General features: G+C 34.7%; 2 protein-coding genes across 2 annotated transcripts; both read right to left on the bottom strand.

Moving 5' to 3' along the window:
* Positions 1 to 873: 873 nt before the first annotated feature.
* Positions 874 to 5,562, bottom strand: LOC127091102 (uncharacterized). Its single transcript, XM_051029650.1, has 10 exons — positions 5,179 to 5,562; positions 5,028 to 5,106; positions 4,857 to 4,951; positions 3,992 to 4,096; positions 3,808 to 3,887; positions 2,869 to 2,959; positions 2,671 to 2,778; positions 2,344 to 2,430; positions 1,487 to 1,555; positions 874 to 1,364 (listed from the first exon to the last, which is right to left on the bottom strand). Exons 1-10 carry the CDS (start codon positions 5,401 to 5,403, stop codon positions 1,233 to 1,235), a joined length of 1,071 nt encoding a protein of 356 aa, XP_050885607.1. The 5' UTR covers positions 5,404 to 5,562; the 3' UTR covers positions 874 to 1,232.
* A 16,091-nt stretch (positions 5,563 to 21,653) lies between these two features.
* LOC127096515 (uncharacterized) lies at positions 21,654 to 23,546 on the bottom strand. The gene is made up of 3 exons (XM_051035075.1): positions 22,451 to 23,546; positions 22,374 to 22,405; positions 21,654 to 22,331 (listed from the first exon to the last, which is right to left on the bottom strand). Exons 1-3 carry the CDS (start codon positions 23,544 to 23,546, stop codon positions 21,654 to 21,656), a joined length of 1,806 nt encoding a protein of 601 aa, XP_050891032.1.
* Positions 23,547 to 23,935: the final 389 nt, after the last annotated feature.

Raw genomic sequence — 23,935 nt, 5'->3', positions numbered from 1 at the left:
AATTTGATTACAATTGTTTGCTTAATTCGATTGCTACTTATAGAATAGGATTGATTTATTTTAATTTATGTATATTTCATACCGTAACCGTGTCTACTTAATCCGCATCTGCTTAATCTGATTTGTCAACTGTGTTTGTTATTGTTACCGTAATCGGAAAAAAATTAAAACCGTTGGAATTGTATTAATCAATAATAAATTGGAGACCGTAGATTAACTTGTCAATTCTATTCGTGGTCAAATTCTTTTAATTAGTAGCATAATCGAAATCCATAAAATCTCTCCCTATTTCAATCGGTAACCAAACCTTTCTTTTTTACTACGTGATTTGAGCATCCAATGATGTCGTCGGCAGAACTTCATTTGAATCATCATCGAGCAAACTGCACCTCATCACTTTTCTCCTTCACAAATTTCTTGGATCTACACTCATGTAAAATGGCCCTATTTTTGGCAATTATAAGATTGGATTTCCTTCTTCCTAAACTTCTTTTATCCTTTGTTACTATTTAAACTTCCGTAATCACTCCCTTCACAACTCTTCGCACCGTTTAACTCACTATTGTTCGAGCTTAAACAACACCACTGTTACCAGCTAGCACTTGATATGACTTGAACTCAAAATTCAAACATGGTTTTGTAATACCAAACTGATAGAACAATTGCACCTTGTAAAGATGGCCATGAACATTCAAAGCATATTTATAAGAATTTCAAAGATATTAAGATAAGGAAACAAGAAGTTTAGTGATTTCACTTCATCATGAATTACGCACTTAACCAACTTCAAACTAAATGCTTCCAACTAATTTGAAAATATACACCAATAAAAGCCAATTCTACTGTTGGTTAAACATTAACACCCTAATAACGTGTAAAAAGAAAACTTGTCATCAATAGTTTCAAATCATCAGTTTCTCACAATATTTATGTTAATGACTTCCCTCTACATTCAGATCTGCAAATCACTTTGAATAATCTAAAATATAGTGTGGAAGAGAGGAAAATCATCAATCTACCACGTCAGGGAATGAGTACGCCGACCCAAAAGAGTGTACAAAGTTGTAAAACAATGCACTTATAGAGATAAAATCCAAACTTACGCTTTAGACGCGTTAAATGTATGATGCTACAACAAAGCCAAAATTATCACTAGACATGCACAGTGGTCAAAACTTAAAAGACTGCAAAAAGATTCTGATCCTATCAAAAGCTCAAGATGTCACAACTTGCTAATCCAGTCTCTGCTTGCTCTTGGTTCTTCTCATTTTTGCCTTAAATCTTGACTTTACCAACAGAGTCTGTACTGTATTTTCAAAGTTCCCAATGGCCATTACGACCAACAGAAGACCGCAAAATATTACCTGTCCGAAGAGTTACTGTCATCATAAGGCTAGCCTTTGCAATAAACAATATCACCAGAACCGGGTTCATTTTCATGTGTTCCTACAAATTATGATAAGTAAAAAAGCTAGCAGGAGCATACCTGCCATTCAGAAATCTCCCCAGCAAATGCAGTATTGAGCAACAATAGTCCAACATATGCCTCAAATCCCTGAATCAAGATAGGAACACAAATACAGATGATGAATGTCCAAGCTTTTCCATGAAGTAAAACTTAATAACATACAATGCTAGAACAATAAGTTTGAAAGCATGTGTATCATCAGTTTGTGTATGAACTGGTCACACTTTTACCAGCAAAAAACCCAATCTATGCTTCTCAACTAATTAACCATCACTCACAACAAAAGATGCAAAATATTAAAGGAATATGAATATTGCACACAAAAACGCCTCGTACTAACACCAAAAAAAGTAGCCTACATTTTGGTTTCTCTAGTTTTTTTCAAATGGTTTTAGTCCCTCGTTTTAAATTGTTACAATTAAATTCCTCCTCAGCTTATCATAATCTATAAAAGAAATTATTGTTTTAAGCATTATTCCACTTAGCTTGACAATATTTTTTTAAAAAGATTAAAACTTGCCAATTAAAATATAAAATTCCCAAATTTTCTTCTTTTAAACTCTAATCTTGCATTGTACAAAATTCTTCAAATTTTTAACTTTCAAACTTTTGAGATTAATTTACATGACTCAAATCCACTAGGGATTTCCAAACATTTTACAAATAAAAATGAGACTTTAAGGGTTTTGGTGAAAAAAATAATTGATGGCAGAACCATATTTGATTAGTTTTTAAAATAGAGATGGACTAAAATTACTCAAAAAAAATAGAGGAACCAAATGACACATAAGCTCAAACAATGGTATCCAAAAGAGTAATTTGCCAAAAACTCGAGTAACTAACATATGTTGTAAGTAGCCATGCAGTGTAGTTACCTGCAATATGAAAAGTATGGGACACAGCAACCACAGTTGGCCATCCACACCAGATGTTTCCCCCCATACAACATCCATCCTCTTCGCCTATAATTCAGAGAAAAACAAAAATCAAAACCACATACCTATTTCCAATCAATATGCTTGGAGAGTTGACTGTACAATTTATGCAATAGGAAAAAAGAAAATTTTAACCGCGTTTACAAAAAAGACTGCAGAGGTCGTAACTACACTAAAATATAATAAAATAGCATGATGGTGGAAAAAAGTAAATACAACAAAAAAAGAAAAATAAAGCAAGTCAAATATGCTATTTAACAGTAGCACCTTTCCCAATGCAATACGAGTATAAAGTCTCTGTCGTTGATATCTATTTTGCAAAAGCATTGCAACTCCTTGCATCATAGCCCACTGTAGGAACAGCTGTACACCTCTCTGCATGCATTATTGAGATATATAAGATAGATGCATAAATAATGCCATCAACAAGGAAAAGCTAATAGTGCTCAGGGAAAGAATACTAACCTGCTTATTTGCGCAGTCTGGTTGTCCTTTTATTTCCCAAGTGAGACTCACAACGGCCATTATCATGGCACAATAATGATGATATATCCACCTGTAACGGCCTAGTATGGTTATTTTCTGAATGATTTTGTCCCATGTAAACCAAGGAAGGCCAAATAAATAAATATAAACCCCCTCCAATTCTTTGTACTCAATCTAATAAGGGACCAAAGGGTGTCCTAATAAGGGATCAAAGGATGTCGATTATAGTTCTCTTTTAAGATTAGAAACAATTTTCTCTTCAATAAAACATCAGAACAAGAACATAAGCACAAAAGAGGGAACTATTTGCTTTGCAATCCACTCAAAAATAAGTTAAGAAACAAGCCTGTCCTACAGAATATAAGAAAAAATCCACGAGAAATCTTGCATTTGAGACTATCACCCTAAACCAAACACCAACAAAGAAAACAGTTCTGAAACACCATATTATCCTCATCACAATCATCACCAAAACCTCAAAAACAGTTTCAAACAGAAGCATCAACTTAGTCATTGCTTCAGCCATGCTTATGAAACTGTAACATCAGGAAATGTGGGAAGAAGGTTCAAAATAAGAAAATTATGAAATAAAAAAGAAGGTTAAAAGATTCTGAAGGCATAAGATCTAAAATAACAAAAGGAAGGGGAATGTCCAACAAAGATGCATAATCATAGTTTTCCAAGTCAGCAATGTTTAAAAACACGTGGAAACTCTGGGAAGTTTGAACTCGTTGAATAAACAGCAGATCAAGTTATAGAATTTGAACTCCCGTGATCAAAAAACAACAAAGCACTGAGCACAGAATCAAGGATCTATTACCCATTAAGTAACTGCTGTCCATTATTGTTTCATAAGGATCACTAAAATTAATATAAACTTTGAGAAAGCCTCGATTAAAAAGGGTTTGAAGACTGTACCATGGACGGATATCACTTCCATTTACTCTCAATATGTTCTCTCGCAATGCCAAACCAGTATAAAGAAATAGCAACCAGGCCTGACAAAGGATCATACTCAATAACAACAGGTTGTAGATAAATATTTCACGTAAGCAAGTCAATACTAATATAACATCAAACAAGAGGAGTTCATCGGAAATACCTGGTAAATCTGTACGGGAAAAGCTGGCAAGCATCCATCCCAAACCCATGATCTTAGAATGAGAAGTGCTGCCGGGAAAAGCAGGAATAGCAGAGCAGTTCTATCCTGAACAAAAGAAATGTCATTTTCCTTGAAGTTTCATAAACATCCCGTGTCATGCATGCATGCGAAGAACAAAGTAGTGAATTGTGGGATTTAATGGTGCTATTGCCTATTGTGTCAACGTGATGTCATGTATCGCTGCTGTGAATTCAGCCATGTTCCTTTGATTCCTCATGCCTACTCCTCTAATTGTTATTGACTTGAGAGTTATTACCTATGTGATAGATCTACAGTCTAGACTATGTAACCTTCAATTGATTAATAACTAAAGTATAACTTCAAATGAGTGTTTAATGTTGTGCGGTTTTGATTGACTAATATGTCAATTGGTAAAGAAGCCAGTAACCCCCTAAAGAGTTTTTGCGGCAGGGCTGGACCCGTTTTATATCAAAATAAATTATTTGCAGCCGAAAACACTATATTTTCCTAACAAATATTTTAAAATTCACAACAAAAAAGGAGAAAAATAAAGCATTTACATGCAGTGTTATCAAATAGCGGCGCCATGGCCGCTATGGCAGATATATAACATAACGGTTTTTGGGCTCGCCGCAATGGTAAATATCAGCCGATATTGCGTGTTTTCCGTCATAACCGCTATAACGGCGCCACAAAGCAGCCGGTATGGCGGGATTTTAGCTGTCCGACATTGACAACACTGTTTACATGCAAAGGACCGGCAACTCAATAAATAAAGTATAGCTTAATTTGAAAGCATTATTATAACATAACTCAAACAATCAACATAAAGGAAAAACTTTACCCTATAACTGTTGTATTCCTCTTTGACCTTAAGCTGCACATCTTTCCGAGATGCACGAACATTAATAGGACCCAAAAACATCCTCAGAAACTTCCCTAAAACCCTCCAAAAAAAAACGAATCAAGAAATAAATCAAATTAGTGAAAGTAATAGAGTAATTAAGAAACTAACCGTGAGCATGTCCTGGAAGAAGCGAAGAAGCATCACCATCAACCACAATACATCTCGCTCTCTGCAAATCTTCATCTAACTGCAACAAAACAAAACGGATCCATCAAATTGAAATTCGAAATTCGAAATCAACAACGATAGTATCCCTTACCTTATCAGCTACGGAGTGATTAATTAGTTTATTGTTGAGGAGAGAATCGAGAGAAGAACGAAGTGAAAGGATTTTGGAGTCGAGAGCAAGAGCTCGTTGCCGGAGAGGATGTTCGTCGCTTAACGATTTGGAGATGTGACCGGCGACGGAATCTTGAAGCTCTTTAGCTTCTTCCAAAACGGAAGCCACGGATTCTTCAATTTTCTCTTCCCTTGATTCTCCCATTTCACTCTCTTTCTCTTCTTCTTCTTCTTCTTCTGTCACCGATACGAATGCATACGCACGCTTCAAATCAATACAACAACACCGCACCAAATCAAAACCCAATCACGCTTTTTTTTTCTTTTTTTCCCTAACTCACTCTTTTTTTTTTCTTCATCTTTTATAGTAATCGTTTTCGCCCACATAAATTCATTTATTATATTATTATTTAAATTAAAATTTATCATATATTTTTACAAAATGAAAAAAATAATGATAAATATAAAAATAATATAATATAATATAGTATTTTGAAAGTTTTATAATTACAACTATTTTTTAATGTTGATGAGTTATATTGAAAGATTATTGTAAAATATTTAGGTCATAAACAACATTTTAGGTCTTGGTAGATTATTGTAGAACATTTTTCTCCACTATACAACAGAATAATCCCTTTGAACATCAACATCATGTACACCTTCTTGATATCAAATTTATCAGTTTGCTTCAGCATCCACAAACAATTGAATTTAATATTGACAGACATTAGTTATTACTTTTTAATAATGCATCATGTACATCTTCCTCATATTAAATTTATCAGTTTGCTTCAGCATCATGTACTTTTTAATATATATAGATAAAAATATATAATAAAAAACGAATATATCATCGTTTTTTTATTAAAAAAAACAAGTGAGAATATTATTAAATTTAAAATAAAATAATTAATTTTGTGAATTAGGTAAAATTAGGAACCAAAACATTTAGCCAATACATTTTAATAGAAAATCAGCGTAAGAAAAGGAAATACATCTGAATTTTAAATAATTAATCATTCTCTCACATTTGTTTTTGCAAAATTAATGGTATATCATTTTTTAATAATATGCTAGTTATATTATAGACCTTCTAAATTTCACTAAGATTTCTATACAATTTATTATTTATTTTTTATTAAAAAACTTTAATTAATTCAAAAAAGTCACTATGCATAAAACGATAGCTAGGATCCAACCCTCAAACAACTAAAGACAAAACCAACAAGAAAGGGAACTGCCCTAGTTTATCATCAATCTCACAATCTCACAATATGACTTATTCCTAATTGATCTTATGCTTTTGCTTGGATTTTAGAGAAGCGTGGAAAAGAGAATTGTTTCCATCTCCCAACCTCAGTTAATCTATCTTAGCTCTTTGTTATAAGACTTATTGCTATAATTGATTAAGATCGTTAATGTCCCTAATACATGCTTTGACTTCTTATATACTAAGGTTGTTCGTTATGTCATTCATAAGCTTCTGTAGTGTTATATTTGGTTTTACTCGAGCTTTCTCCACTTGTATTTTTATGCCAGATAAAGGCTTGCTCATTATCTTCATGATAGGTTAGAGTCTTTTCAATTTCATCTTGAGAATATATACGGGTCTGCCTTCTAGAGGTTCTCTCCATCTAGATGCAACAGTACCTGCAAAACCCTTCATATCTACTACTGGATTGATGAATTTGAAGTTAGATCTTTTCATACTATTATTCCTCTTCTGTTGTAGACAAAGGAATGCATGGTCAGACATATTAGGAGACATGTTTGTTAAAATGGTGTCCAAGTTTCCTTGAATCCAATCTAAGTTCCCCAATACTCTATCAATCCTGGAGTATATAGGTCCATCAACTTGCTTATTAGACCATGTGTAGTAGTCACTTATACTATCCATCTCAAAAAGTCATGCATTCTTCATCATGTTGGCCAAGTCAGTGTATTTAGCTTCATTTACCAATTTCCCTCATATTATATCCTGAGTCCTTATAATATTGTTAAAACCTCCTATTAGGCACCATGGCCCTTGTTGTTGATGGTGTAGCTTATCAATGTCTTTCCACAAAGTTATTTTATACTCTATATGGTTCAAGGCATACACAGCAGTTAGCCAATTCTGGAAATTTCCATTCAAATCATACACTCCATAGTGGATTATTTGACTTGTGGTTTTTTCTTGTCTTATCTCTACTATGCTATCACCCCCTTCCACCCAAGTCCTGCCATTATCATGCTTGTTGTAATTGTCCAGATGCATGCCTCTGAGCTTTAATTTTTGTCTTATTTTGTTAGCTTTGACATTTTTTACCCTAGTTTCAATAAGAACAATGATATCAAGCTTAACATATAAGAGACGTGAGCTAACCTCTTTGATCTTACCTATTTTATTCAGCCCTCTGACATTCAATGAGATAATCATGGGTTAGCCAAGAAATTTTAAAAGAAGAGATTCGACAAAGGAACCAACTAGAATTTCTGCAAACATAAGGTAAGGTCAAGATGTCTTTCGACCAAAGACTTAGGAAGAAGGAACAACATCATTTCGACGTCAAAGAGTATGGTCTGGGACCTAGCGAAATTTCAAGAAGTTGGTCATTCATCAAGTTCGACAGGTCGAAGGAGTTCGACTAAAGGCAAATTCAAATTTCAAACTGAAGTAGTTGTTTTTTGGTTTTATCCAAATTGCCAAGGACACGTGAAGATCAATTGAAGGCTAGTCATGCATGGAAAAATGACGTGTCGGACAAAAAAGCATTTGAACATTGGGATACCATTAGTTCATATCATTATAAATAGGAGTTCTGATGGTAGGATCAAAGGGTGGCAAAAAACATTGTAAACTTCGATATACACTCAAAGTACCCACACACGAGAGAGAAATGAGTTTTTCTGAAGAAAATATACTTGCCTATCATTTTTACATTTATGCAAATTAATTCATTTTCTATTTAAACATGTTCTTTACTTATTTTCTTTACTCTTCAAAAGACTAGTTTTGACTTTGTCGAAATCAGTTAGTCTGTTTACTTTCAAAATATGATTATTTTTCTAAGACATCTAACATTTATTGCCAATAATCTGACAACATTGAATGCATACTCTTTTTCCCTAGAAAGTTAGCACAAACTTGCCCTAGGATTTACTAGTTTGGTCCTCCAAGCAATAAACCTAAAACTAAGTGATTGTTTACCAAAAACACTGGCGAACACATGTGACTTTGTCTTGTCTCACTAAGGTCTCATTCAAAACCCTTAGTGCTTCAAAACCATTATGGCAGTGGACATGTGTTGACGTGCCTCCCATCTGTACCCATTTGCCTTTGTCTCTCCCATTCTTACTTTTCCTTCTCATTGGTTTTGTTTGTTGGAGTACGTGGCGGTTGTTTCTCTTCATGTTGGGTCATATTTAGCTTCCGTTGTTTAATCTCCTTCTTAGCATCACACTTGTATCCCCCATTCTCGCATTTTCACATTATAGTAGCATATATTCATATTCAACTGGTTGTTTCATTCTTATACCTCCAATATCCTTAATAGTTATTTCTTTAGTCAACTCTTGAGTGATGTCAACCTCTACTAGTATCCTTGCATATGACACCCTGAGTTTATCGGTCATGCATTCATCAGTTACCAGCGGTGTCCCTAGTGCACTGCCTATTTTACTCAAGCTTCCCCCCCCCCCCCCCCCCCCCCCCACAAAGATGTAGAGGTAGTTGTGGCATTTTTACCCAAATTGGTAATGTTCTTAGCATATCCTTCTTCAAGTTGAAATGTGGCTTTCATTCCCTTAGCAACATTGACATATTATGTATCGTGTACAACCCATTCATTAGCACAACGTCCTTGTCTTGCAATGAGCAAAATCGTAGTATGAATTATCCTTCATCGTTGTTGAACATGTCCGGCAGTTGAACAAAGTTCCACATCTTCTCCATATATTGTTTCACTATGTTCATACTCAAATCTTCGCCTAGCACATACATGATTAGAGCTGAGTCCCAAAATTTCATCTTCGATTCTATGTCAGCTTCCTCAATTTCAACTTCAATTTTACTATTTACCATCTTAGGTGCTACAAACTCCATAATCATCCCGCTAGCTGGGTTTCTATTACCACTAATGACATATACCCAAAGTTTCTTTGGCTCCTACGAAGTTTCTAGGGTTTTCGTTTTCTTCGATTCTTCTTCCTCTATTTCATTTTTTCCTAAATTGCTTTCATTTCTGACACTTTTCCTTTCATCTTCATATATCTGATGGTCCATTTCAGAGGTTTCTCCAAGGTTCTCTGGTGGAGAAAGCACCTTCTTCCGCGACTGGGCTCTCCCTTGTGTTATCCTTCTTTTAACCTCCAAACCACTGTAATCCTACCGATTTGGTCTCTAATTCGAAGATTAGAAGTTTAAACCATCATCAGCAAGTGATTCAACCGTTGAACCTTAAGGATCTACCAGATCTAAAGCTTGTCAGAAATCACTTGGTTTGTCGATGGCCGGTGGCCGGTAGCAAGTTAGCAATTAGGATTATGACAATATAAAATTAATTTAGACTATCATTAAATCATTTATTTTCTCCAAATTATTTTACTTTTTACAATTTAAAATTAAAAAAGACGATTTTTTAGTTAAAAAATAAGACGGAGAGAGCAATGTTTTATTTTATTTTTTTGATAAAGAGTTATGTTCTATTATTTTATTTAAGTAATAAAAAAGTCAATTAAATTAAGCTATTTCCAAGTGAAGTTGTCAAATACCCATCATAATCCTAATTGCCCCATTCCTACCGGCCACCGGCCACCCTACAACTTTATGGACGTGTGTCGTCACAATTAATTTTTGTATTAAATTTTCAACATTTTTCATGCTAATGACTTGTCTCTATCAAATTTTAAAACTTACAATTTGACTTTTAGTTTTAAACATATTTTTCATCATTAATTTTTGTTTTTGTTGTTTAGTCAATTTATGTGTACCTTCAGATTAATAATTTCTTCCAAACATATTTAAAATAACAAAAATGATTAATCAAATATAAATTTCTAAATTCATTAAAAAAATAAATTAATTTAAGGCATATTTTAGCATAGACAAATATCACATTACATAGAGTGAATTTTGAAAGTCTGGTAGTAGAAAACAGTGTTGATGCTAAAAGTCAATTTTTGTTAGAGACACTAAAATTATAATATTTTGCAGAATAAAAATATATATTTACTCTTAATGTTAATAGGAAAATTTATTTACAACTGTTGTAGGTAAGGATTTCTTTATGCATAAATATTTAGGGTCCGTTTGAAACACTTTTCAGTTTTAGTTCTTAAAATTTGTTTTTCAAATCTATTTTTAAAAATTATTTTTAAGAAGAAAATTTTGTTTAATAATTAATTTTTAAAAACTATTGTGAAAATATAAAAATGAAAATTTTATTTGATAATCTAATTTTTTAATAGTATTTTAAGAAGAGAATAAAAATGCATATTTTATCATCTATTTTTAAAATCTATTTTATTGTATAAAATATTATAAACTTAAGAAAATTAATTGATATTTGTTCGAATACAAATAATTAGGTTAAATTAATTTTTAATTTTATAAATCACATAACACTTGTTTGATGAATATTTTTATTTTATTTTTTAATTAGTATTTTTAATAACGTTTCTCTTAAAAAAATAAGAATTAATTATTTTTAATAATTTTGATAATTTTGAATAGTTTAAAATTTTTAAAAATATATAAAGTTGTAATGACCATGCAGAATGTGATATAAAAGTATGGAGGAGAAAACATTGTTAAAAAATTAAATAATAAAACCAAAAAATAAATTAAATTAAATTAAAATAAATTATAAGAATATTAAAAAAAGAAAAAAATAGTATTAATAAGATTTAGCTATATAATATTTCAAAGTCGAAGAGATAAATTCAATGTTTTAGAAACCGTATTAGACCTGTCGATTGAAACCGATCGAATCAAAAATCAAATGGGTCATTGGTATGGTTTGATTGGTGGATCGGATAAGCTATTAAATCAGTGAGAATTGACCAAATCATTCAAAATCGATAAAAATTGAAGAACCGACGATTTTTAAAAATCGACAGATTAATTGTTTGCTTTTTTTTCACAAAATACGACACCATTTTGATTAAAAAAAATTAAAATAATTAAAATATAATTAATTTTTTCTTAAAACTTAATTGGAACATCTTTCACTCCTTAAATCTAATTTATTAGACAATGCATTATTTGTTATTCGAGTTTATTTTATTTAGATTTGTATTATGTACTATTTTGTTGTGTGCTATGAATATGTTTAAAATTTGAGTTTAAAGAATGAATTTGTTAAATTATGATATTTTAAATTTTTGAAACTTTATAGGTGTCGTGATTTTTTTAGAGACTGAATCATTTGATTCGACCGATTTAATAACTATACATTTTTTTCATAGAGACTGGTTTATTCAACCGAATTATTTAGATTAATTTGGTTTAGTCATGTGGTTCGACCAATGACATAGTGGTTCGACCAATAAATTAGTGATTCATTACTCTTATTGATTAGATGACCAATCTGATTTTCAAAATAGGAAATAAATTTATATGAAAGTGAATTTTTATTACTTTGAGGATTTAAAATAAAATTAAAAAATAGAATAATAATAATAAGAAGAAGAAAACAAGTAAAAAATAGGATTGTACATTTAATAGATATAGTGAAAATAATTAAGAAACACAAAAAAAAATTAACTAAAATAAATAAACATATTTGGAAAGATTACTTATACATAAAAGAGCATACATGAATAAAAGAAATATCATACTCTTTCAAATACGTTTTTTATTTTATTTTAAAATTATTAAAATTATATTAATGTCTTTAATAAAAATTATAAATTTTTTATATTTTTTCTTCAAGTTTTATAATACTAAAAACTGAAAAGTAAGAAGCAAAACACAACTAAATTGTTTCACTTTTTACTTTTAAAAACTGGAAAATAGAAAAGGGTTTTTAAAAACACTTTTGCAAAACGTTATATTCAAGCAAGTTTTTAAATTTTAAATTTTTAAAAAACTAAAAATGAGTTTTTAAGATGCATTTCAAACGGGCCCTTACTAATTTTGCGCTTCTACCAACATACAATCCAAGTGATTTATTATATACAATTTATAATAAGTTTTGTATAAAATATGTAAATATAACATAGAATCACATTATATAGCTTAAATAGTTTTTTGGTTTTTGGTAAGTTGGTACGTTTTTAATTTTAATTCTTAATTTTTTTAATATAAAATTTGAATTTAATTGATATACACTGACAGAGTAAAGATATTTTACACCGTCAGTTAATTACAACCATTGATTTATTTAAAATATTTGACTTTTATTTTAACCACTTGAAAATTAATACAAACGGATGATTGTGATGTATTGACCATGTAAAACTTTTTACACTGACAGTGCATCCCAATTAATCTCATAAAATTTTGGTTTGTTGAATTTTGTTTGGTTTTAAACCCTGGTATTAATGATCCGTTATAGAAAAATTAATGTGGCTAACGTGGTTGACATGATGGGTGTTTTTTTCTCATTTTTTTTAAATTTCATATAGACTAATTATTATTATTATTTGATTATTTGGATGTTAAACGATAAAAGGCAAAAATTTCAAAAATAAACATGGTCCCAAGAGGATATCATGGACCATATATTTATAGTAAGGAAACCTCGTCACTAAGCTACTTTTGTTCCTTGTTTAATGATTGCAACGCATGTGTATATATTACATAATGGGAATGATGACTAAATCTAAAAATGAGATAATTTTATAATTTGAACCTCTTCTTCTTCCTCTCCTCTAATCCATATTCTTCTTCTTCCTCTGAGTTAGAAATGTAATGATAGGTAAAGAATGATATTATATTTCTACTGGTGATTACAGTGTACATATATATAGCAAACAATGGCAGATACATGATCCTATAGTTAAGGCTAGAATTAAGATGCTACAAGCAAATAAGGCAACAAATAATGCTGACAGTAATTACACTAATTATATTGATTGACACTGTCAAGGTAAATTATTGGATCCACACATTAAGGGATCTTGTCTCTAATTCTCCCCTTCAAACTGATGGGTGAGGAAGTCACCCCAAGTTTGTCTTTGAGTTGGTTGAATCGTGTGTGAGTTAATGCTTTAGTGAGGCAATCAACAATTTGATCAGCTGATGGAACATAGGCCACAACAATCTCATTTCGCAGCACTTGGTCTCTGATGTAGTGCACATCAATTTCAATGTGTTTGGATCGAGCATGCATAACTGGATTTGAAGCTAATGCCTTGGCACTCAAGTTATCACACCACAGTGTTGGTTTTCTTGGCAGAGGGAGTTTTAGCTCATCGAGGAGTGAACGAGTCCATGATATTTCAGCAGCTAGGTCAGCCAGTGCTCTATATTCTGATTCTGTACTAGATCTTGAGACTACCTTTTGCTTTCTTGAGGACCAAGAAACAAGTGTTTCACCAAGGAAGACACATTGACCTGCCATGGATTTTCTATCGTCCACACTTGTGGCCCAATCTGCATCTGAGAAGCCTGTTAAGTCCAAGTCAGTGGATGGTTTGATGTGTAGACAGTGTTGGATGGTACCTTGAAGATATCTCAATATTCTTTTGATGCCTTGCCAGTGATCTATAGTGGGAGAGCTCATGAATTGGCTAAGCTTGTTAACTGAGAATGCTATGTCAGGCCTTGTATTTGTTAAGTATTGTAATGCTCCTATAGCTTGTCTGAACACGGTTGGGTCTTTTAACCTCTCCCCTTCAGCAGTAAATTGCTTGCCAGTTACCATAGGTGTTGGACAGGATGAAGCATTTTCCATTTTGAATTTTCTCAGGACGTCTCCTATGTATTTCGATTGCTTTAAGTACATACCAGATGCATCTCTTTGAGCTTCTATGCCTAAGAAGTAGTGTAGTGGACCAAGGTCCTTAAGGGAAAACACAACATTGAGTTGTTTGATGAAGGATTCTAAAAATTTGGTGTTGTTCCCTGTGACAATTATATCATCCACATATATAAGTAGAAAGGTGATGTGGTCTGTACCTCTTAGAGTGAAGAGTGAGGAATCACTTTTTGTGTTCTTGAAACCCCAACTGAGTAAGGCATTTTTGAGGCTGTCAAACCAGGCTCTTGGGGCCTGTTTTAATCCATAGATTGTCTTAGTTAACTTGCAGACATGTTCAGGTTTAGTTGAGTCAACAAATCCCTTTGGTTGATGCATAAACACAGTCTCTTTGAGGTAGCCATTAAGGAATGCATTGTTTATGTCCAACTGTTTGACTTCCCAATTGAGATGCACTGCAATTGAGAGTATGATTCGAACTGTACTGGCCTTGACAACTGGGCTAAAGGTCTCTTTATAATCTAGTCCAGCTGTTTGTTGAAATCCTTTTGCAACTAATCTTGCCTTTCTCCTTTCAATTGTCCCATTTGCTTTGTACTTGGTCTTGAAGACCCATTTAGAATCAATGATGTTTTCCTGGCCTTGATATGGTACCAAAACCCAGGTTTGATTTGACATGAGTGCCCGATACTCATTATCCATAGCTTCTTTCCACTGTGGTCTTGTAAGTGCTTCTGTGACATTTACTGGTTCCTTCTCATCTGTGCCGGTTTCAGCTAACCCAACATATGGCTGCTTTGGCTTGTGAATTCCAGCCTTGCTCCTGGTCCAATGAGTGTTGATGGTTGTGCTTGGTTCAGCAAAGTCTTGGGGAGCTTCAACAACTGATTCTATGGGATCAGTGTCATGTGAAATTGGATTGTTCCTTGTTGAATCATTTGTAGTTGGACTAACTTGTTCTTGTTCGACATCAGGATTGTTGTCATCTGAAGGTGTTGCTTCTCCAGTATGTGAGCTACCTTGTTCGACATCAGGATTGCTGTCATCTGAAGGTGTTGCTTCTCCAGTATGTGACCTACCTGCAGTAGGCAAAGAAAAAGAGGCAGATGGACATTCAGTTAGTGTTTTCAAGGGACTTCTTGTATTGAGAAACCCATCATGGAATGGAAAATGTTCTTCATTGAATACAACATGTCTTGAGGTGAAGATTCTTCCATGAGAGTTTATACATTTGTATCCTTTGTGGGAGTTACTATAGCCCAAGAACACACATCTGGTTGTGTGGAACTGTAGTTTGTGCTGATTATAGGGCTTGAGACAGGGATAGCAAGCACACCCAAAGGGATTTAGGGAGTTGTAGTCGGGTTCCTTTCTAAAGAGTAGTGAGTAAGGACTTTCATTTTGAGTGACTAGAGAGGGCAGTCTGTTTATGAGATAAACTGCCGTGGAGAAAGCTTCCCACCAATACTGTAAGGGCATTTTGGCTTGTGCTAGCAATGTCAGGCCAAATTCAGCAATATGTCTGTGTTTTCTCTCAGCCCTACCATTTTGTTGTGATGTGTAAGGGCATGACATTCTGAATTGTATCCCTGCTTCTATTGCATGGTTTTGCACAGCCTTATATTCACCACCACCATCATATTGGATTGTTTTAATTCTTTTGTTAAACAGATTTTCTGCCATGTTTTTAAACTGGGTAAAAGCTTGTGCAGTGTCTGATTTCTATTTCAGAGGATAGATCCAGGTAAATCTACTAAAGTCATCAAGGAAGTGAACATAATATTTGAAACCCGAAGGAGATGTTACTGGTGCAGGTCCCCAGACATCAGTGTGAACTAATTCAAGAATTTCTTTAGCATGAGAGGAAGAGGTTTTAAAGGGTAAAAGATGCATTTTGCCATATTGACAAGCCTCACAAAAGTTAAAATGATCACTAGGTGATAGTTTGACATTACAATTTTTCAAAACTCTATCTAGGACTTTATTATTTGGATGACCAAGCCTTCTATGCCAGCTTTCCTTGACAGATACATAAGCACACGGGTCCCTTTTAGTCCTTGAAAGCTGATACAAGCCATCTTTAAGTGTCCCTCTTAGGATTGCCTTCCCTGTCAACTTGTCCTTCACAAAGCAACAGTTTGCATCAAACTCAACCAGAATGTTATTGTCAGCAGTTAATTTCGACACACTTAATAGATTTTTGGTAATATTGGGCACATATAAGACATCATGTAAGTTAAGTGAGTTTAGTTTTGAGGAACCTGTGGCAATAATCTTCAGTTTTTCACCACTTCCAACAATTAGTGAGTTCTTACCATGATGTTCTGTCAGATCCTCGAATTTGTCAGTTTGGTGTGTCACATGATTGCTTGCACCACTGTCAAAGTACCAATCATAATCTTGAAGAGAGCTTTGTGAGGCTAGGAAGGCATTGTGTGCCCCTTGTCTGTCACTGCCTGCTGAATAATTTGAGTTTGAATAAGACTTATCAAATTTGTAATAGCAATTTACTACTGTGTGCCCGGCCTTGTGGCAAACTTGACATGTTGGCTTAGACATTCTTCCTCTTCCTCTGCCTCCTCTCCAACCTCTGAAGTTAGAGCCTCTCCAGTTGCTGTTGGTGTTGAATTTGTTGCCTCTGTAATCAGTTTTGTTGGCAACATTTGCTGAAGCATTAAGGGTTAGATTGGTGAGGCTATTCAGTTGATCAAGTCTACTCTCAAAGGTCAGCAATTGAGCCTGAAGATCAACCCAAGTGAGACTAGTTTGATCAGATAGCTTGACCACCATAGGGTTGTATTCAGAATCTAAACCATTCAGAGTTTGAATGATTAGATCTGAGTTGGAAATGGGGCTGCCTGCAAGTTTCAGCTTGTCAGCGAGATTCTTCATTTTGACCAGATACTCCTCCATCTTCATCTCTCTTTTTCTAATGCTGTGAAACTCAGATTTGAGGTAAGTGACTCGAGATCTTATGTGTGCACCTGCTAGGCTTTGGGCTTCATCCCAAAGTTGTTTTGAGGTTTCACAGTGCAGCAACTGTGTTGCCATTTCAGTAGTCATTGAATTCATCAACCATCCAAGGAGTTGTGAATCATGAGCCTGCCAATCTTCAAAAGCAGGATTTGACTTCTTGCTTGAATCTGTAGAGGCTATAAATTTTTCGGGACACTCCTTTGTCCCTAGCATGTGCCCATCGAGCCTGCAGCCTTTGACTATAGAGATCACCAAAGATTTCCATAGGGGATAGTTGTCTCTGTCCAACTTGACAGACACAGGGAATGGGAGATCATTTCTGGACTTTGAATCTGCAGCAGATGCCATGATTTGTGTTGGATCAAGAGCCTTCAGGGCTTAAGTGCTCTGATGCCAAGTTAGAAATGTAATGATAGGTAAAGAATGATATTATATTTCTACTGGTGATTACAGTGTACATATATATAGCAAACAATGGCAGATACATGATCCTATAGTTAAGGCTAGAATTAAGATGCTACAAGCAAATAAGGCAACAAATAATGCTGACAGTAATTACACTAATTATATTGATTGACACTGTCAAGGTAAATTATTGGATCCACACATTAAGGGATCTTGTCTCTAATTCTCTGCACTTTCATCCATAATTACGTCTTCAGTTGATAACTTTATTCCGTTCCAAATCCTCAGTTGGTAACTTTATTTTGTTTCATTTAATTTTGTTGTTGTTTCTGATGATGAGAGATGAATTTATAAGCTTTATCATCTAATAGATTTGGTGGTATATTTTTATTGTACAGTGGTAGTCTTTAGTCTTGATAGAAGTGTGAAAAATATTATTTATATAAAGGGAAAACAAGGAATAAACAGGGAATGATTTTGGGTTTAAAAAAATAATGGGTTTGTATGATGGTTGGTGATCGGTAAATTAGCAAGTGTGTTAATCTTCCAATGTACTAATAAGGAAAATCTTCCCAAGTATCGATCTCAAGGACTGCTTGAGATACAAAGTTCGTGTTTTAGTTTAGTTAAACGAAAGACTTTGGGGTTTTTGAATTGTTGGTTTGAAAAGTATAAAATAGATGCAAAATAAAGTAAAGAAAACAGTTGAATGGTTTAAAAGTATTATGAGTGAACATGCTAGAGAAGGTGTGTGATTGGATTCATCAACAACAATAAAATAACCTTGCAACAACTTAATTCAATAACATTGACTACCGGTTCTTAAGGGTGTTTACTCCTAAGTCCTTAGTGAGAAAACATTTAATCATTAAAATCAATTCATATGTCCATAATGAATTACAAATGATGGTCCATGTATTATTCACAATTAAGCATTAACAATGATGGTCCAACCAAAATATTAACCACAAATCAAACTCAATTTTTTTGAAAGAGAAAATATTAAGCGCAAATTGTAAATAAATTAAATATCACAAAATCAAAGTCATTACAAGGTATAAATTTAGAATTGTCATAAATTTGAATCATGGACACTCCCTAGCATTGTGGAATTTAGCTACTCATAACAATAACAAAAAACATGACAGAAAGTGTAGACATTACAAATTAATGGAAGAAAAGAGGTCTTCAATCACAAAAGTTCATGAAAATCTTATTCCTCCACGAATTCTTCAGTGCTCCAGCCTTTAGAACGCGTTCTCTGTACTAAAAAATCGTGTATCCCTTGAAAATTCAAAGTTTTCAGCTAAATATATAAATACTGGGCTTTTCATATATGGGTTGTGCCATACGCGTATGGCCTCCACCTATACGTGTATGAGCACTTTTTACACTGACTCATATTCTTATGGCCTAGGGTAGGGCGTATGGCCCAGCTGGAGCCATACGCGTAAGGCTTCTGGCTGCGCAGAGGGGGATTGGTTGGCTTGCCTTATACACGTATGGGCCTTTCCATGCGCGTATGAGCAAAGACTTGAATTTCACCCCCTCCTTCTGTTACGCGCATGCTGGGAGGTCATGTTGAGTGGCCATACGCGTATGAGATGCCTCATACGCGTATGGGCAGGAAATGTGCATTTTTCTCTCCTTTTCTTCTGTTCATGTGTTGTTGTCCAATTTTTTTCTCTAATCCAACTCGTTCTTACTCTTAAGTCTTGTAAACACATGAAACCATACCTTCAATGTGTAAAGTAGCTCAGAAATACTAAAACCTCAGCATATCAAGTTTCTATAAAAATTTACCAAAATAAGCTCAAACTACTGCCCAAACTCACACCAATCATTAACAAAATATAACTGTAAACATATACCTCTGAGATCTTCCATGGTTCTCTTTCATTCCTACCTTTAGCTTGACCTGATCATAAATATCGAATGGTTTGTCACACCAACACTTGATAACATTGTTTCTCCTGTCATCCTTATTCACACGGTGTTAATGCATATACTCTTAAAGTTCACAGTACGCATTATCATACCATATGCTTGCATAAACTCTCTTTCAATAACCAGATACACACACACATATTTTTTGAGGTCTTTCAAGGTTATAATGGGGCTAGGGCTATGGTGGTATAATATATGGATAAGTAGGTTAATGGTTCAGAGTATTGCAATCATTTTTTCACTATGATCATTCCAAGGTATCACTGCTGGAATCTCTTTAAACATGGTTCTTCTTTGGTCAGTTGGTCTAGACTTCTCAATTTTTCAACTGAGTTCTCCTTTTGGTTAGTGCTCATGTGTATTATTTTTGTTTTTTTTTTCATTTAAGCTATTTTTCAGCTCTTTTTTTTTTTCTTTCCGGGTGCACGCACCTTTAGTACTGCTGCACAACTACCCCAAACTCAAAGGTTGTTATTCCAACAACAACCCTAAACTTTGAATGAAACACATACTCTGAAATTTTGGTATCAGATATGAGATGTCGAAGGTAATGTCACGACACTAATATCTAAACAATAAGTGAAATATGAACAGAATAAAAACCAGGAAACAATTGAAAAGCGACACAAGCAATTGTTAACCCCGTTCGGTGCAAACACACCTACGTCCGGGGGCTACCAAGCCAGGAAGGAAATCCACTAAACAAAATTAGTTCAAAGACTCTCAACAAACAACTTCAAGTTACAGTCTTTTCACTTAATCTCTACCCGTGTGATTTCTATCTAAGAACTCTTAGACATGAGACCTTACTCACTCCCCCTCAATCACAGCAGTGATACTAGAACAAATACCAAAAAGAAAGAAGACACACTTCAAGCACACACACTTGATCTTGCTTAAAAGATTCAATCAAGTAAACAAATACACTTGTACTTCAAAGCTTAGAGTGGACAAATTACAACTCAAAAACTCAGTCCATTTCACACATCAACAAGATGGATGAATGACTCACAATTCACAAACGCACACAAGACTAAAACCTTAATGCTCACTCACTTCACCGTTCGTGTTTTCTATATATAAAATAGGGTTTACATAGTCTTTAAATAGAAGCTTTCTAAATGGGTCTGGGCAGCATGAAACCCTAATTCTATTTATTGCGTATTCCCTAAGAAATAACAACGAATCATTCCTTTTCGAGAAACAAAATATTCTGGCTTTAAATAGAATTACTCCTTGAATAATGCATGCAATCTCCACATAAGCACACAAAGACTTGCATGAAAAACGCAATAACAAAATACATAACATTCAGACTGAATGTTCTGTATGCACATGTCGTAACATCGGGTCTGACATCTTGAATAAATCCTGCATAACCATATCAAACATCCTGCAGAAAGCTGATATCACATGTCAAGACTACAAGCGTGACATCTTATGATAACACTAAGTTTTACCAAAATTGATGCTAATTCATAGAACCAACAAACTCCCCATTTGGAAAATTTTGGTTAAAACAAACAACAGATCACACGTTCACAAGAAATCAATCAGAGCATCAGTTCAACAGCAGAAGAAAACATACACACATCACTAGCAAAAATAACAACTAGTAAACACACAAGCACTTGCACATACAACACTAGCAAGAACCAACTAGCAAACATCAGGACACATAAGTTCTTGTACTCTCCCTCAAGTCCATGCAACTTCCCAGAACACAACAGCTCCCCCTTAAGCCAGTCCACCACAAGCAACAACCACACTACTTCACACAAACAGAACACATTGTACTCTCCCTCAAGTCCATGCAACTTCCCAGAACACAACAACCCCCCCTTAAGCCAGTCCACAACAAGCAACAACCACACTGCTTCACACAAACAAAACACGGAGAATTCTCCCTCTGTACCAAACAAATAAACACCGGAATTCTCCCCTGTATCAGACAAGCAGGGCAACAACAATACTATAGAGCTAAGCTAAGATACTCAGCTACATCTACAGCTACTTCTCCCCCCTTTTTAGCCAAAAGAGACCAAAGAGACAAAATAAATGTCTATCTAGTCATTAACAAAAATACCAGAAGTTAAAGAGTTACATCACCAAGTACATACACAGCTGTAAGAATTCTGAGAAACAAACCAAAAAACACACAAAGAAATCCACCAAAATACCAAGAAAACCATCAAAACAAGAGGGACCAAAGCCAACAGAGCTACTCATTAGAGCTTGAGTTTGCAGCCTCTTCAGCAGCACCAGAAGCAGAATTGCCACTCGCATCATCATTGTTAGCAAACCTCTCACTAGAGGTGTGGGTTTCAGCTTCTTCTTCATGGCTGATATTAGCATGTTCAACATTTTTACCCTCGGCCTGCTCCAAGCTTTCAATCAAGGCTTCCAAAGATTGTTTTCTAGTTGTGGCTACCCTAATCCCTTCACCTAGCTCTTTGCGTGTCTTCTTAAGCTCAGCAATTGCTCCAACTTTTAAGACTGGCCTCCTCATGGCAGATGTCATGACAATATCCTTGACATGACTACCTTCAAAGAGTTTGTAGTGCACAGACAAAGTTGGTTTTCTCCTACTAGGTAAATCATTTGAGCACAGAATACCAGAATGTTGATTCAAGATAATTCCACAAATCATAGAGGGAAAAGCAATTGGCAGCTTAACTGCATTAGTAGTTGCATGCTTGATGATTTGATCAAACATATATCTACCATAGTCAAATTTCACTTTTGTTCCAACATCAAAAATAAACCTCCCAAGAGTATTAGCAATGGTGGAGATATGGTTGGTAGGGACCCAGTTAGCAGCTCCTATTTTATGCAGGATAGCATACTTGATAATCAACTTCCCAACAGGAAGATGCTTTTTAAAAGGCCAAACTTTCACCTGCTTAGTTGTAATCTCCCTACAGACCTAATTGTCTGTAACCTCTAATTCTCTTTCACCCTCATTATTTCTACCTAGAAAATTATTAATAACAGTAGGAGAGAATGTTATACACTTACCCCTCACATACACCTTGCAGAACTCCTTGTTGTTCTTATCAGAAATATCCTCAGGAATATTAACAATAAATTCCTTGACTAAACCTTTATAGCATTGAGAGAACCCATTAACAGTCTTCAAAAGCCCATCAGCTTGTATCAGGTCCATGACCTCCTTGACATCAACAACATCTTTTCCCAATTCCCTTTCTACAGCTACCCTTCTCTGAATCACAAATTTCCACTTAGCAACTCCATCCTCAAGATGGAAGGAGATGTTATCCAAATGAATAACATGTACTTTAACAGGAGACTTCCTAACAGTAGTTTTCTTCGCAGGCGAGATGTTAGGGACATCTTCCTTAACATCCTCTTCAGGCTCAGAATCATCTCTGACCTCCCTCTTCTTTATTTCAACCTTGCTCCATGGTTTGGAGGGACCAATGACAGCAGTCTTCTTAGCTTCTCTAGCTGACATAAGTTCAACCACAAATTTTCCTTTGTGAGTCTTCATGCGTTTAGCCACACTTGGCTTTATGTGATAAATCAAGCTTTCCTCTTGATCATCAGAGCTACCATCCTCTAGATCAATCACAACATTTGAATCATCATGCTTCTTAGAGTGGGAAGCATTAGCCGTCTTAAAGGCCATAAATTTCCATTTGTCAGACACGGGTTGCGCTAGAGAGCGTAACCCTTCAGCAGCCAAGGCCTTTTCAGAACTGGAGGAATCATCACCCTTATCACTAGGTTGTTCAACCTCGGGAGGGGGGTACATTTGAGCAAGGGGAGTAGAAACCCCCTTCACAGAGTGGCCTTCATTAAGAATTCTAGTAACTATGTCTCTTATAACACGATCACTATAGTGTGTTCCTTCCTTATACTTAGTGATAGGAGTTGAACCAGACAGAATACTAGAGGGATTACCTTGATTGGAACATGCAGAAGCGGAGGCATCAATGGAGATGGGTTGGTTCAAATCAATGTCCGCAGCGGGAATAACATAGAGAGGAGCAACATCCAGAATCTCATCATCAGGGACGCCCATGGGAGGAACACTAAATTTTGGAGTAGACTTAGTATTTTTAGAAGCAGATGTATCTTGATGTTGTGACATTTTGGAGTTTTTCTGGAAAAAGTAAGGTTTCCCTAGCAGAGGTTTATGTTGAAGGAAAAGGAAGATGCAATAGTTGGAGTAGGTAATGGGGTTGTGGGGGTAGCGTGTGAAGATGGAATAGATGGTATTTCCAATACAAGGTAATGATTTACCATAATTGGGGCACTTTTTAGGAAAATAGACTATAATTTGAGTACTTTTTCCACTCCATATTAATTGCTACAAATTTTCATAAATGCAAATCCCTAATATCCCTCTCAGGAATTCAAATTGATTTGCATCCAAGGCCTTTGTAAAAATATCAGCTAACTGCATCTCAGTAGCAACATGCTCTAAGGCTACAATCTTATCCTCCACAAGTTCTCAAATAAAATGGTGACAGATATCAA

The sequence above is a fragment of the Lathyrus oleraceus genome, chromosome 6 (genome assembly GCF_024323335.1).
Source record: "Lathyrus oleraceus cultivar Zhongwan6 chromosome 6, CAAS_Psat_ZW6_1.0, whole genome shotgun sequence".
Taxonomy (NCBI): domain Eukaryota; kingdom Viridiplantae; phylum Streptophyta; class Magnoliopsida; order Fabales; family Fabaceae; genus Lathyrus; species Lathyrus oleraceus.
Note: the sequence above shows the minus strand (reverse complement) of the source record. Positions and strands in the feature narration are given on the sequence as shown.